This window comes from Equus quagga, chromosome 9 (assembly GCF_021613505.1).
Source record: "Equus quagga isolate Etosha38 chromosome 9, UCLA_HA_Equagga_1.0, whole genome shotgun sequence".
Lineage (NCBI taxonomy): Eukaryota > Metazoa > Chordata > Mammalia > Perissodactyla > Equidae > Equus > Equus quagga.
This window is the reverse complement of record NC_060275.1, coordinates 38,149,549-38,165,507: the sequence shown is the minus strand read 5'-3', so window position 1 is coordinate 38,165,507 and position 15,959 is coordinate 38,149,549. Positions and strand designations below refer to the sequence as shown.

Sequence of the window (15,959 nt, the reverse complement as noted above, 5' to 3'; positions counted from 1 at the left end):
TCTGTACAGAATGTCATTGGGATTCTGATTGGGATTGTGTTGAATCTGTAGATTGCTTTAGGTATTATGGACATTTTAACTATGTTTATTCTTCCAATCCATGTGCATGGAATGTCTTTCCATCTCTTTATGTCGTCAGCAATTTCTTTCAGGAAAGTCTTGTAGTTTTCGTTGTATAGGTCAAGGAAAGATACTTTTATAGTATTTTCACTGAGCTGGTGTTGGATCTCAGTAATACTTTATTCATTGACTCACTCATTCGTGTGATAGACATTAACTGAACACCTATTGTGTGCCAGGTCCTTGTCCTCAGGTGGCAGCTGGCCTACAATCTAATGGAATAGGATGACTGAGGTAAGGGGGGAGGGCAGAATTATTCTGTAATAAATTGATTTTAGGAAATTTATTTTTCAACAGGAAATGTGGGACATGTGGATTTGGGATATGAATTCATTTGAAAAACCACTGTGGGGTAAGTTGATAGCTGGGAGTGGATGACTTCAGGATTGCACGTCTCTTTGCACTGGGGTTTTGCTTTTACAGCTCCATAGGTATCAAATTTATGTTGATTGGATTTTTTGCCTCCTATACACACAAGAGAATGGCTTGTATTAAAATCCCAGTTTAGTAATTTGAGAAGTGTAACCATCAAACATAGCCTCACTACTAATTAATTCGGGCATTCACTTCTCATTAGGGAGGTCAATTTGAAGACTAAATGAAGACCAGATTTATAAATAGAAAGATGCTTATATAGGGTTTAACCTGCTTGAGCTTACCCAGTAATCCTGTCATGTGGACTGGAAATCACTCACAGAGCCAGTGTTGAAGATACAGGGTCAAGTTTATCTCTAAACTTCTCTTTGCAGTACAGTCATGTATTGCTTAACGACAGGGATACCTTCTGGGAAATGTATAGAGAAATGCATCGTTAGGCGGTTTTGTCATGCGAACATCGTAGAGTGTACTTAACTAGATGGTGTAGCCTACTACACACCTAGGTTATGTGGTACTAATCTTATGGGACCGCTGTGTATATGCAGGTTGTTGTTGACTGAAATGTTGTTATGCTGTGCATGACTGTACTCCACATGGCCATCTGAATTCTCATTGCGTCAGCACACATATAAAAGGTTCCCAATTTTCTTTTTCATCTAAGAAAGTGCCTCTAGAAATACTATTTAATAGTTACTGAGTGTGTACTGTGGTATATGAGTGTGTTGTGCATTACTCTTAACTTAGTGCAATGGGACTATAAAGTGGGTATGTTTTTCTATTTAGAGGAATAAAGAGGCCCAGATTTATGCAAATGAGGTAATATTGCTGGGATCACATAACTAATAATTAGTGTTGGAATTGAAATTTAAACCCAAATTTGAATTTCAATATTTGGCCTAATAGACATTTGCTTCTGTTTTATATGCTGATTGTGTTAGGGGTTCCCAAGACCACCTCCAGGGTTCAGGCTAGGAGGGAGGATTCACAGGATTCAGCATATAGTCATATTAAGGGCTAAGATTTATTACAGCAAAAGGATACAGAACAATGTTATCAAGGGAAAGAGTGCATGGGCTGAAGTCTGGAGGAAACCAGGCACAAGCTTCCAAAAGTCTTCTCCCAGTGGGGTCACACAGGACGTACTTAACTCCTCCGGCAAGAATTGTGACAACGTGTGTGAAGTGTAGTCTACAGGGGAAACTCAATAGAGACTCAGTGCCAGTGTTTTTATTGGTGCTGGTCCTATAGGTACCCTTTGCCTAGCATGTACCAAAATTTCAGGCTCCCAGAAGGAAAGCAAGTGTTTAGCATAAACCATATTGTTTGTACAGTTTAGGCACTGTGAGTCATGCTTATCATTAATGGTAAGTTTTAAATCAGTGTAGGGAACTGTTTATCATTCAAGTTCCCAGATGCCAGCCAAGAGCCAACCTTGCAACCACGTCTTTCTAGGGATAGCAGTCTCAGGCCTGCTGCTTTAACCTTTATCCTGAGCATGACTAATTATTTTAAGGAGGTTGTGATTATGATCATTTAGCTTCTGAAAAATGAGAGAAGTAGGTGTTATGGCAAACCAAATTCTTTAGTGGTATCTGTTTGGGGGTCCCATGACTGCCCACTAGTTTAATTTGTGGAAGGACTCACACAAGCCAATTTCATGTTGTACTCATGGCTAAGGTTTATTACAGCAAAGGATACAGTGCAGGAACAACAGGAAAAAGGTAAATACAAGTGAGTGCTAGAGAGATCAGGCGCGGACTTCCAAGTCTTCCCTCTACAAGGATCACTTGGACACAATTTTCTCTCTAGTTGTGAATGGTAGAGGTGTACAAGATGTCTCTGGCCAGGGAATCACATGAGTGTTACAGTCCAGAGTTCTTATAGGAAGCTGGTCACATAGGCACATTCCTGCCACGTGACCAGCCTTGGTAACTGAAACTTAGGACCCCAGACCTGATACCAGGTACACGTCATAAATCTTGATGATTATTTTAAACAGTGCTGACAGCTTGTTACATCCTGACCCACTGCCTCTAACATCCTTAGCCAGTGACTGGGAACATTCTGGGAGTTTAGTTCTCAGAGTTTGGCTAGGGGTCTTTGCCATGGCTCTAGGCATCCCCCAGAGATTAGGAAGGCGTGAGTAAAGCAGACCTGCTGTGTCACTTCTTTCTTCACAGCATCCTGCATGAAATAATGTTGCATTTGCTGAATGTAATATTTAATGCTAGATAGATTCTTTAGAATATGGTATTCTAAACTTAGAAAAAAATAATTGATAGTAGAAACAGTTGACAAATTTCACTTCTCTGAGAGCAAGTTTGTAGATTCTTTTCTTTTAGGGATTTATAAAATGGTGACTGTTGGATTTCTGATTTTTGTCCACAACTATTTCTATTACATACAGGTATATGTAATGTTAAAGAACAATACAGAAATATAAACTTAAAATGAATCAAGATGCTACAAAATTAACCTTCACTTTATGAAGGTCTTCCTCATGAGAGGCTTTTAAACACAGTGGCATCTCTTTTTTACAGAATTTGCAGATGAACAGAAATACCAGTTTTGCAGAAAGAAAATAACCAATAATTTAAAAGTTGCCTGATTCCAGGATTTAAAACCAATCTTTACTACTTTATTTATTGCTATTGAAAATCTGCTTTATGTTATGCAAAAAAGACCAAGTAGATGGGGAAAGTTCCATGCTTGAAAATGAGAAGTTCTAAGTTAACAAAGTTGAATAGGTTTCCTTTTTGCAGAACTTCACAGAAGCTTTAGTGCAGTGATATACAGTATGACTCTCCCAGGGCAGATAAAGTGTATAATGTTTCCCTAACTTATTTGACCATGGAATTTCTTTAGTGAGGACTCTGAGATGTGGGTCCTGCAGTAACAGTGATCTTTAGAACAGGGCAGAAGGACAGTGGGAAGCCATTAAAGGGTTTTAGGTAAAGGAGAGACAGAAACAAAACAACTGTAGAAAAAGTTTACTTTAAAGAAAACATTGTTGCAGAGAAGTGTAGTATCTTATACTGCCTCCTCATAAAACCTGTTGAGAAACTACCCTCTCTGGCTGTCTTTTTCTGCCAGGTTTCCTGAATTGGTGTTTCTCTTTTGTAATGTGAATGGCATGTCTCTTAGACTGGTGTTTAACAGTGTGATAAGAGCTTCTATGGTGTGGATCATTGCCTTCATGCTTGTACCATCTACAGTTCCTAACATGGTATCAAGAACATTGTTGGCCAAGAGTCAGTAAATGTCCAGAGAACATGGAATGTGTTGTGACTCTGAAATACTGAAACTTCTTATATTTAAGGAACAGCAGTATAGTAGCCATAAAAGGTGCTATACATTTATTTTAAATAATGATGTCATTTTGAAAAACATTTTTGGAACTTTTAGACTTCTGTTGAGTTTAACTCCTCATCACCAACTTTTTTTATGATCTTTATGATTTTCTTAATTTGTTTATTTTCTCAGAACGGTAGAATTGTTCCAACATAGACATGTAAAAACTTTTAACTACTAGATTTCTTTTGCAGTAGATGGAATACCATTTTAAATAATTAAATGTTCATCATAGGTAAGGAAGGCCAGTGGGTCGAGAATAGCCAGGGTCTTCCTCAGGAAGTAGTGAAAGATGAGAAGACTTGCTTTACCATATAGCAAGAATTATTATAAAGCTGTAATAATTAAGACAGCAGTGTGGTACAGGGATAGACAGATAGACCAGTGGAAAAGAACACAGAACCCCAGAAACCTGGTTTATGGCAAACGTGGCATTGCATACTTTTAAGGAGAGGATGACCTTTCCATAAATAGTACGGGGACAGTTGGTTATCCACATGGAAGAAAATGACATAGAATTTCTACTTAAGCCTGAAAGGTAAAACTTCAAAATTTTTAGACATTAAAACATTATTTTTAATGATCTCTAGAGAGAGCAGAATTCCTTAAGACATAGAAAATATGAACCATAAAAGATACCTCTTATTAAGAGGATAAGCTACAAACTGGGAAAAGATACTTGCAGTACATGAAACTGACACAAGATTAGAATCCAAACTGTATAAAGATGTCCAAAAATTAATAGGAAAGGGACAAAACAACCCACCCAAAACAGTAGTGGACTAGACGTTAGTAGGCACTTTAGGAAGAACAACTAGAACGGCCAGTAAGGTCAGAGATGGTGGGGAAACACAAGTTAAAACTACATCAAGATACCAACTACACACCTACCAGATCGTCCAAAAATGAAAAGTCTGACATCGATAAGTGTTGCCAAGGATATAACATCCAGAGCCCCCAATTTATTTTCTATTTTGCTGCAACCAACAGGGAAAACAAATTGGTCATATTTAGTCATATTTAAGATATGTATACCCGATGACATAATACCCCTAAGGATGTCCTCTAGATCAGGAGTCGATGTGACAACTGATGAGTTAAAAAGATTTTTACATTTTTAAATGATTTTAAAAAATTAAAATAATATTTTATAATTTGTGATGTGAAATTATATGAAATTCAGATTTCAGTGTCTATAACTAAAGTTTTATTGAATACTGTCACACTTGTTTACGTATTATTTACGCTGCTTTTGTGATACAAAACTAGAGCTGAGTAGTTGTAACAGAGATCTTATGTCCTGCAGAGCCTAAAATATTTACCATCTGGCCCTTTGCAGAAAAAGTTTGCTGACCCCTTCCCTAGATAAATACTCTTGTACATATGTACCAGGAAACATGTTCAGGAGTGTTCATAGCAGTGCTGGTGGTAATAACAGAAACTAGAAAGAACCAAATGTCCATTAAGAGTAGAATGGATGAACTATGGTATGCTAAGCCAAAGGAATACTACGCAGTAGTGAAGAAAATGAATTAACTTCAACTACATGTAACATATGGATAGATCTGAGGAACATAGTGTTAGGAAAAAAGCAAGTCTCAGATTTTTCTATTTATAAGCAATTCAGAAACAAGGCATATTAAGGATACCACTTTGAGGAGCTAGGGAAGAGTTGGGTTTGGAGGGGGAATTTTAAAGGTGATGTTCTTGTTCTAAAACTGGGTAGTGGATACATGTGTGTGTTGTGTGGTGATCCTTTATTTCTTTTTTCTTTTTTTGGCATGGAAGATTGGCCCTGAGCTAACATCCATTGCCAATCCTCATCTTTGAGTTTGAGGAAGATTGTTGCTGAGCTAACATCTATGCCAGCCTTCCTCTACTTTGTATGTGGGATGCCACCACAGCATGGCTTGATGAGCGACATGTAAGTCCGCACCTGGGATCCAAACCCACAAACCCTGGGCTGAGAAGTGGAGCGCGTGAACTTAACCACTACAGCCCTCGGCTGGCCCGTAATCCTTTATTTCTGTGGTGCATTTTATACATGCTTTTGATATTTTATTTGTTTTTGTGATTTGGGGCATTAAAAAGTATCTTTTCAAATACTGTAGTCTGCCTCATAATGTATAATTGTTTATGACTAGTAGAGGGGAACCTTGTCAGTGGACCAGAACCTACTTGATTTTACCTGTAAGTCTGCTATCCCCTTCTGTCCCAGGTATTCTGGTTGTGTCAGGAACTCAATTCAAACTCTTAAGTAGAAAAGGGGATTAATAGAAGGAAGAGTCAGGGACTTGATCACCATCATGACCCTCTGCCTCTTGTTCTGTATGCCTCTTCTTGGCCTCATTCTCTTGGGCTACAGGTGGGCTTTCTCTGTGTGTTGGGCTGACTGCAGTTCTAGATGCACAGGCTTCTAGCTTTGTGACTCAAGAAGCCAAGGGGTGAGGTGCTGTGGTTGGCCTGGCTAGATCATTTGACTATCCTGTGGCCTCGGGGCTGGGTCTGTTACCAGAAGAAACCCTTGGGGGAGGGTGGGGAGCAAGGGTCAGAATCCTGAGCCAGGAAGCCATCTCAGTTTGTATCTATTTTATGTCTGTTCTTTAAGGGTAAAACAATATGTGGTATTTTGACGTAGCTTTGTGGATGTCAGGGCTGTTTTGAAGTGACCATTAAGACATTTGATGTTGCCTAAGACATGATGCTCAGTAGTCAGAGAACGGGAAGAGAAGTTAGAAATGTCTGTTGAGCATTATTACTTTAATTTAAAAAAAATACAGCATCACCACGATCTCATGCTACCCCTTTATAGCCACACCCATCCCTTTCCTTTCTCCCTGATAAGGACATTTAAGACACTAAAATGTTTGAGGAAAATAGACATTACAAACTTGCTTTAAAACGTGACGTATCTACTATTATTCTGAATGACTGGAAGGATGCTTAACCCATTGGTAATAGTGTTTAGCTGGGATGAGAGTTTATAAGTTTTGTATCTTTTACTTTTCTGTGTTTGCCAAGTTCTTTGCATTGAGCATATATTACTTTATAATTGGAAAAAAATATCTTTTAAAGATATTGCTAGAAGTTGTCAGTTTATTACCTTAGAAATTGACATTCCACTCAAGATACTGAATATTGAATGCTCTAAATTGGAGTCTTTCAGCCAATAAATTTTATAGGAGCCCATACCATAAGTACCCCAAAATTATAAGCTTTTTCTCCCAGCCTCTAAACTTGGGGTAACACCTGGGAGATAATTAGAGAAAGAGAATATCTAGGTTTATATAGAATATGGACATCGTTTTGTGCAGGAATTTTGGGTTAGTTTTTACTTGTTTTTGTCAAATACTCAGGTAGAATGAGAATATGCTAATACTTGAAAATTGGTTCGGTTTTTTTGGGCTAGTGAATGAGCATCTTAGTGCTAAATTTTAACCAATAATGACTTGACAACTCCAAGACAGTGGCAGAAATATTGGCCTAGATACTTTGTAGGAAGTGGAGACTATAATATTGAATCCTAAGGGACTAGAGCCATCCTTACCTAACTAGTAGGTAGCGGACCGAAATAGCTGCTACTTTGACAACTTTGGCTTCAGTTATTTTCTATTCACAGATTTACTTTTGTTACTGATATAAGGTAGGATCTAAATTTTCTTTTTTACCATATGGAAAGCCATTGTCCTTGCACCAGCTTTCTACTCTGATTTCTAGTAGCACCTTTCCAACTTTCCATCCTTGTGTGGGTTTGTTTCTGGGTACCATGTAGTTTTAGATACCTCTGCTTTATATTAAATCCAGTCCCCAAAAGCTTCATTTGTGTATTGATTAGAATTACCATCATGTGCTGTGTAATGATGTTTCAGTCAACGACTGACTGCGTATATGACAGTGGTCCCATCAGATTAGTACCATATAGCCTAGGTGTGCAGTAGGCTATATTATCTAGATTTGTGTAAGTACACTCTGTGATGTTCACACAGTGACAGAATCATCTAATGATGCATTTCTTAGAACATATCTCCTTTGTTAAGCAACGCTTGACTGTATATTAAATTTATAGATTAATTTTGGGAAGAAGCTGGATTTTTTCCCCCTGAACATAGGAAATATGGATATTTACTATCCATTAGTCAGGTGTTTTTTTATATCCTTCAATAAAGCTCCACAATTTTCTCCATCTCTTGCACCTGTTTTGTTAAGTTTATTCCCAAATACCTTAGAGTTTTTATAGCTTTTTGAATGTGGTTTATTTTCTTTTATACATTCTAGTTAGTTATTACCATACAGGAGCATGATTGATGTTCTGTGTTCATCTTTTTATTCAGCAACCTTGATGAAATCATCAGTTAGTTCTAGCGGTTTATCTGTTGAATTTTTTCAGAATTTCTGTGTGGAAATCCTACTGTCTGCAAATGATAATTTTGTCCCTTTTTTTTCTAATCCTTATTCCTTTTCTTGTCTTATTGCTTAGATCTCCAATACAATGTCAAAATGAAGCAAGGATGCATAACTTGTCTTATTTCTAATGGTATAGAAATGCATCAGAAGTTCCATCATTAAATATTTTAGGATAGGTTAAAGAATTTCCTTTGACATCCTAGTTTGCCGTTGAAGGTCTCTATTGATGAGAACATTGCCTCAAAACTTAATGGCTTTATACAATAAACATTATCTCATATTTCCTTTGGGTTAGGAATGCAGGAGCAGCTTAGCAGTCTGGTATTGACTCAGGATCTTTCAGGAGGTTGTAGTCAAGATGTTGGCTGGGCCTGCTTCCAAAGAGGTTCACTTTCATGCCTGGCAGGGTAGTCCGGGTTGTTGGCAGGAAGTTTCGGTTTCTCACTACATGGACCTCTCTATAAAGATGTGTGAGCTGACATGGCACTTGCTTTCCCCGGAGTGTTTGATTCTGAGAGTGCTGGGAGGAAGTGTGTTTTATGACTAATCTTGAAATCACACAACATTACTTCCACCATATTCTGCTGGTTAGAAGCAAGTCACTAAGTTCAGCCCATACTCTAGGAGGGAAATTAGGCTCCGCAAAAATTATTTTGTATGTGGATTTTTTTTTTTTTTTAGTCTATCTGACCCCACAAAGTTGCATGAGAGCAGGGGCTTCTGTCTGTGTATCTTTACCCTAAACCCTCTCCTGGGAGCCCCAAACTTTTGGATCCAGCAGCTGAAGTTAACATCTCTCCTTGAAGGTATCAAAAGTACCTCTTACTCTACATGTCCAAAATCAAACTTAGGTTTCTTTCCGTCTTCATTCTCTTCCCTTCCAAAAATTGGTCCTCTTTTGCTGGTCCCGTTTCCATGACTGGTACTACTCTACATCCTGTTGTACAAACCAGGGTTTCTTCCTTTTTCCACCCATCTAATCGTCCTTAAATCCCATTGAGTTATCCCTTAATCTCTTGAATCTGCCCCCTTTTATCCAGCTCCAGCTTCATTTCACATCACGGTTTCCTCTTTTGTCCTCAATGCACTGATCTTTCAGTGTTGGGCTCCTTCCTGCTTTAGAGCCTTTGCTACTCACTGCCCCAGATGCTTTTTTTCCTCCCTAAAATCATGTCTTCTTCAGGGAGGCCTTTTTTACAAGGTCAGATCTCTCTATTACAGATGTTTATAGTGCTATATACCTCCCTTCAAAGCAGTCATTGCAATTGGAATATCACATTTATGTGACAATTTGACCAATGCCTGATTTCCTGGAGCCAACTCTAAACTTCATAAGGAAAGGGAGTGTGTATATTTTGTTCACTTTTGTATTCCCTGCTATTTGACACATTCCCTACGTTTACCGAGTTTGTATGTATTAAATTAGTAAGTGAGTGAATACATTTGATTATGATTCTTATTGAGAAATAGAGCAAATGGAATATATAACTAATAAATAAAATAATCTAGGCTCTCTTGACAATATTAGAGGATAACTATCATCTTTTTAAGTCTTTCAGTTTTTCTGGCACAGATTCCAGCTACAAATTAAAGGCATAGATCTATTGAAGGGCCTCATATCTCATGCCTCTGCCTGGTCAGTTAGTAATCCTAGTCTGGATTGTTGAATAAAATTTAGTAATCCTAGGTCTGGGTGCCTGAGTACTGTGTTCTCAGGAGGGGGGACGTAAGCACTGCAGTATACCCCAGAGTCTAAAGCATTAGGTCCAAGAGAGTGAAGCTTCCATTTTATCCTAAAGGTTCTGTTGAGCCTGAGATTCTTCTTAAATTTGAAATTTCTGGAAAGCCTTGGTTAGAAGTGTGAGGGGTAGGAGAAAATAATTATTTAGCCCTAGAAAATGCTGATCCATCTTTGGAAGAACTTGGCTTATGATGTGTAGGGTAGGATCAGAAGTTTACTGATGTAATTGATTATTGTACTTTGACATTAGTTCTGATTTTGTAACTTGTAAATAAATTAAGTAGTTAAATGCATTTCAAATGGAAGGTTTCAATCTATTGCAGTTGGGACAAAACAAACTCTGAGCTCTTAGTAACTTCCAAGATAAATTCTAGTATGTATCATTTGAGGAAACAGTTTTTCTCCTCCTAAAATTGGCATTATTTCTTTCAAGTATCCCCCTATATTTATCTATTTGTAAGTATATTGGGGTCGAATTTATATATAGTAAAATTCAGCCTTTTAAGTCTAGTTTTCTAAGTGTGGACAGATGGACGTAGTCATATGACCACCACCACAAGCAAGATAGGGAATGTTTTCATTATTACAAATTCCTTCATGCCCCTTTGAGGGCAATCCCCTACTCCCTCCTCAGCCTCTGGCAGCCACTGATCTGATTTCTGTCCCCATAGTTTTGCGTTTGCCAGAATGTCATATAAATGCAATTGTATGGTGTGGTATGCAGCCTTTTGTGACTTACTTTCACTTAGCCTGATGCTTTTGAGATTCGTCCATGTTATTGCATGTGTATCAAGAGTTTGTTCTTTCTTATTGCTGGATTGCTGGGTAGTAGTTCACCATATAAATGTACTACAATTTGTTTATCTGTTCACCAGGTGATGGACATTTGGATTGTTCCCGGAGTTTGATGATTGTGATTAAGCTGCTGTAAAGATTTGTGCACAGGTCTTTGTGTGGACATATGTTTTCCTTTCTCTAAAGTAAATAGCTAGGAAGGGGATTGCTGATTCATGTGAGAAGAAACTGCCAAACTGTTTTCCAGATAGGCTATACCATTTTGCATTCCCACTGGCAATATATTGGAGTTCCAGTTGCAGCAATTCCTTCTCAGCACTTGGTATTTTCCTTTTTTCTTTTAGCCATTTATGTCAGTGCATAGTGGTGTTTCATTGTGGTTTTAATTTGCAATTCCCTGATAGCTAATGATGTTGAACATCTTTTCATGTGCTCATTTGCCATCTGCATTGCTTTTGAGGGAAGTGACATTTCAAACCTTTTACCTATTTTATTGGCTTTTTTTTTTTAACGTTCTTTATATATTCTGGATACAAGTCATTGATCAGATATGTAATCAGTAAATAATGTTTTTCTCTCCATCTATGACTTTTTTATTTTAACAGTGCCTTTTGAAGAGCAGAAACTTTTGATTATGAAGGCCAGTTTATTAATCTTTCGTTTACAATTTGTGGGGGTTTTTTTGTTCTACCTAAAGAATATTTGCCTAACCCAAGATCTCAAAGATTTTTCCCTCTCCTTTGCCTGCTTTTTTTTTAAATTTATTTTTTATTGAGGTTATGATAGTTTACACCATTGTAAAATTTCAGTTGTACATTATTGTCAGTCACTATATAGGTGCGCCCCTTCACCCTTTGTGCCCACCTCCAACCTCCCTTCCCCCTGGTAACTACTAAATAGTTCTCTTTGTTCAGGTGTTTGTTTATCTTCCACATATGAGTAAAATCATACACTGTTTATCTTTCTCTGTGGGGCTTATTTCGCTTAACATAATACCCTCAAGGTCCATCCATGTTGTTGCGAATGGGACGATTTTGTCTTTTTTATGGCTCAGTAGTATTCCGTTGTGTATATATAATATATATATATATACACACACACCATATCTTCTTTATGCAGTCATCAGTCGATGGGCACTTGAGTTGCTTCTACATCTTGCCAGTTATGAATAGTGCTGCAGTGAATACAGGGGTGCATAAGTCTCTTTGAATTGTTGATTTCAAGTTCTTTGGATAGATAACCAGTAGTGGGGTGGCTGGGTCATTTAGTATTTCAATTTTTAGTTTTTTGAGAAATCTCCATACAGTTTTCCATAGTGGGTGCACCAGTTTGCATTCCCACCAGCAGTATATGAGGGTTGCCTTTTCTACACAACCTCCAACATTTGTTAATTTTTGTCTTGGTTATTTTAGCCATTCTAATGGGTGTAAGGTGGTATCTTAGTGTAGTTTTGATTTGCATTTCCCTGTTGATTAGTGATGTTGAGCATCTTTTCATGTGCCTATTGGCCATCTGTATATATATCTTCTTTGGAGAAATGTCTGTTCATATCCTCTGCTCTTTTTTTTCTTTTAAGTAAGGATGTCTCTTTTCTTTTCTTTTTTAAAGATTGGCCCCCAGTTAACATCTGTTGCCAATCTTTTTTTTTCTTTTCTTCTTCTCCCCCAACCCCCCCAGTACATAGTTGTATATTCTAGTTGTAGGTCTTTCTAGTTCTGCTGTGTGGGACGCCACCTCAGCATGGCTTGATGAGCGGTGCTAGGTCTGCACCCAGGAGCTGAACTAGTGAAACCCTGGGCTGCTGAAGCAGAATGCATGAACTTAACCACTCGGCCACGGGACTGGCCTCTGCCCATTTTTTGATTAGGTTGTTTGATTTTTTGTTGTTGAGTTGTGAGAGTTCTTTATATAGTATGGAGATTAACCCCTGTTGGATAAATGATTTGCAAATATTTTTTCCCGGTTGGTGGGTTGTCTTTTTGTTTTGATCCTGGTTTCCTTTGCCTTGCAGAAGCTCTTTAGTCTGATGAATTCCCACTTGTTTATTGTTTCTTTTGTTTTCCTTGTCCAAGTAGACATGGAATTCAAAAAGATCCCTTTAAGACTAGTGTCAAAGAGTGTACTGCCTATATTTTCTTCTAGAAGTTTTATGGTTTCAGGTCTTACCTTCGAGTCTTTGATCCATTTTGAGTTTATTTTTGTGTACGGCATAAGATAATGGTCTACTTTCATTCTTTTACATATGGCTGTCCAGTTTTCCCAACACCATTTATTGAAGAGACTTTCCTTTCCCCATTGTATGTTCTTAGCTCCTTTGTTGAAGATTAGCTGTCTGTAGATGTGTGGTTTTATTTCTGGGCTTTCAATTCTGTCCTATTGATCTGTGTGTCTGTTTTTGTACCAGTACCACGCTGTTATGATTACTATGGCTTTGTAGTACATTTTGAAGTCAGGACTTGTATGCCTCCAGCTTTGTTCTCTTTTCCCAGGATTGCTTTAGCGTTGCCTGCCTTTTTCCCTAGACCTCCTGCTTCCTCCATACCCGTCTCCTCTCAAACACACACACCCCTACTGCATTTCACTTTCAATTTTAGAATCTAATTGTGCCACCTTGGAAAAATTAAATAGGAGTGGATGCAAAGTTATAAAGATTTACATTTAAGTATTCTGGGCTATAAACATTAAAAAAAATCAGATTTTAGAGAACATAAAACCACATTTGAATTCCAGATATTGCACTAGAAGTCAGACTGTTTGTTTTGCCAGTGGACAAAAGAGGAAGCCTTTCACGTGAAGTACCTCGAAATATAAATTTATATATATCTGGCTTCTCTGGAGAGAACTATTGTTCATGACACTGTGCACTATAATGCTCTTAGTTTTCCCTTCACCCGAGTTACCCTAGTTATTAGTAATTGGTCACCACATGTGACACAATATCAGATACTGAGGAAATATGATTTTGAGGCAAGAACATGACAGTAGTATCCCCAGAGAAATGAGCAGAAATAATACTTTAGATTTATAAGTATCACTTAGTATTTTTTGGGGGGGCTGCTTTTCAGGTTGCTGTCTAGCAGGCTTGTGAAGGAGGCAAGAACTAGTATATCTTTTTCATAAACTCTCTGGCCTGTCCTGAATTATTCAGGTAAATTTATCTCTGTTGCCTGCTATGGAACGTGCCGTATAAAGTTGCCCTTTATGTATCTGCTATATTGCCCATCAGCCTGGTTCTTCAGAGCATCTGCTCACATGCCTTCAGCACGGGGTGTGTGTGCGAAGTATGTGTTTCCTCCATCCACCTCATCTGAATGCACTTGACTTGTCTCTCTCCTGATCAGCAGTGACACAGGCCTTTGAGCCTGAGTGTTGACTACTCAGTGGGCTGACTCCATGCCTCTCTGAGGTCCCTTAGACTGCTCCAGAGCTCCCTCAGATGACTTCCTTATTTGCCAGAATTGTTTCTAGTTGAACTATCCCAAATGACTTTACAAATTTGGTGACAGTTCCTCCACTCATTTTTTCAATTGTAACAGATTTGGGGGGAGTGGGGAAGCTGGGAAATGGAAAATAAAGATCAGGGAAACCTATAGAGTTTCTGTCAGAGCCAAGACAAGGTCTCAGATCTTATGATACCTTTTCTTTTTCATTATACTTTCCGTAAGTCTGTTTCTGAATGGCTGGTAACTGTAGCATTTTAGAATGGGATTCAGTAGGACAGAGAGACAAGAATTAACCCAATAAACTGCTATAGTACAGGCTATTAGGAGAACTCTTATTAATCCTTGGGCTGTGGGAAATGAATGTGAGTGGTTGAAATGGACTGGGAATCACTGGATTCTTAAGCCCCATGTATTTGATGATAGGAAATAGTAGCTCACTGTTGTTTTAATTTGCATTTTCCTGATTATGATGAATTGAGCACTTTTCCACGTTTATTGGCTATTAGGGTTCCTTTTACGTGTTTTACAAGTATTTTTCTAAGTCTGATTTATAAACTTATTCTTCATAGTAAAGTTTCATATGCATCTTAAATTAATCTTACAATTCAATTTCCAGGTTCTGAATTTTTAACTTAATCTTTTTTCTTTTTTTCTCTATAGGTTATGAACGTGATTTCTGATGAAACTGGATTGGAATAATTTTCATGATCTTTGTATATTTATATATATATATATATTTTAAAATTTTGCATTTGACTTAAAGTGCCATGAGAAAATTTGCATATTGCAAGGTGGTCTTAGCCACCTCCTTGATTTGGGTACTCTTGGATATGTTCCTGCTGCTTTACTTCAGTGAATGCAACAAATGTGATGAAAAAAAGGAGAGAGGGCTTCCTGCTGGGGATGGTGAGTGACATTTCATAGTAATACACCTGTTTTGATAAATATGTCACTGGTTTTTACTAACTAATTTGGATACTATAAAATTTTAACATTTTTAGATTAATAATATCTGGCTTCCTATATATGATCATATTTCCAACAATTCTCCAGTGGGTTCTTCCAACAGTTAAAAGTATTAAAGTATCATGCATAGAATTGCTAAATTCAATTTTTGTGTTCAATGTTAAATGTAGTTAGTTTTCTGGAAGTTATGTTACCAAATAATGTAGGGAATCTCATAGTTGGAACTATCAAACTTGTACAGAAGATTAGTCTAATGCATTAATGCTGAGTGGAGCATTAAAATCACATTATCAGGTATCAAAAGAGATTTCTCTTGCCTTCCCATCTCAGTCCTAACGTAAGAAGTCCTTCTAGGTAGATGGGATCTGGAGAGTTCTTTTAGTCAGTGCTGTAGATAGCTCCAGTTAACACTTTTAGAGAGGGCTTTTGAAAAGATCAGGCTATGGGATAGGAGCTACAGTGAGAACATTGCAGTATTTGGTATGGAAAAGAAAGGAAACACAAATATGAAGGTCCTGGGTTGGAAGTACTGGCATTTTTGGCAGAGGACACCTGAAAAAGTCAATTTTGAGCTCCTTATGTTTCAACCAACAAACAAATGCTGCCTTTTGTTTTTTTTAAACATAATGAAAATGATTTTGCATTGAAAGTCAGTAATTCAGCTGTTCTGGGCTCTAATTTCTCTGTGATTAGTTATAGAATATCTGGCTATACAGTAATTCTGTTTTTTAGGAATTATATGTAAATGATTACTGTTTTAA

The 15,959-nt window shown here is 37.6% G+C and overlaps 1 protein-coding gene across 2 annotated transcripts in view; it reads left to right on the top strand.

The window, feature by feature from the left end:
* The first annotated feature begins 415 nt into the window (after positions 1-415).
* The window catches only part of GALNT1 (polypeptide N-acetylgalactosaminyltransferase 1), an 87,389-nt gene continuing 71,845 nt past the window's right edge, over positions 416-15,959 (top strand). The window contains exons 1-2 of one of the 2 annotated variants that reach the window (XM_046671760.1): positions 416-472; positions 14,893-15,138. In XM_046671760.1, coding sequence (XP_046527716.1) covers positions 15,000-15,138 — 139 coding nt within the window. In that variant the 5' untranslated portion in view covers positions 416-472; positions 14,893-14,999. Of the gene's footprint in view, positions 473-14,892; positions 15,139-15,959 lie in introns of those variants that run through there. The other variant, XR_006890123.1, reaches the window with a different exon arrangement.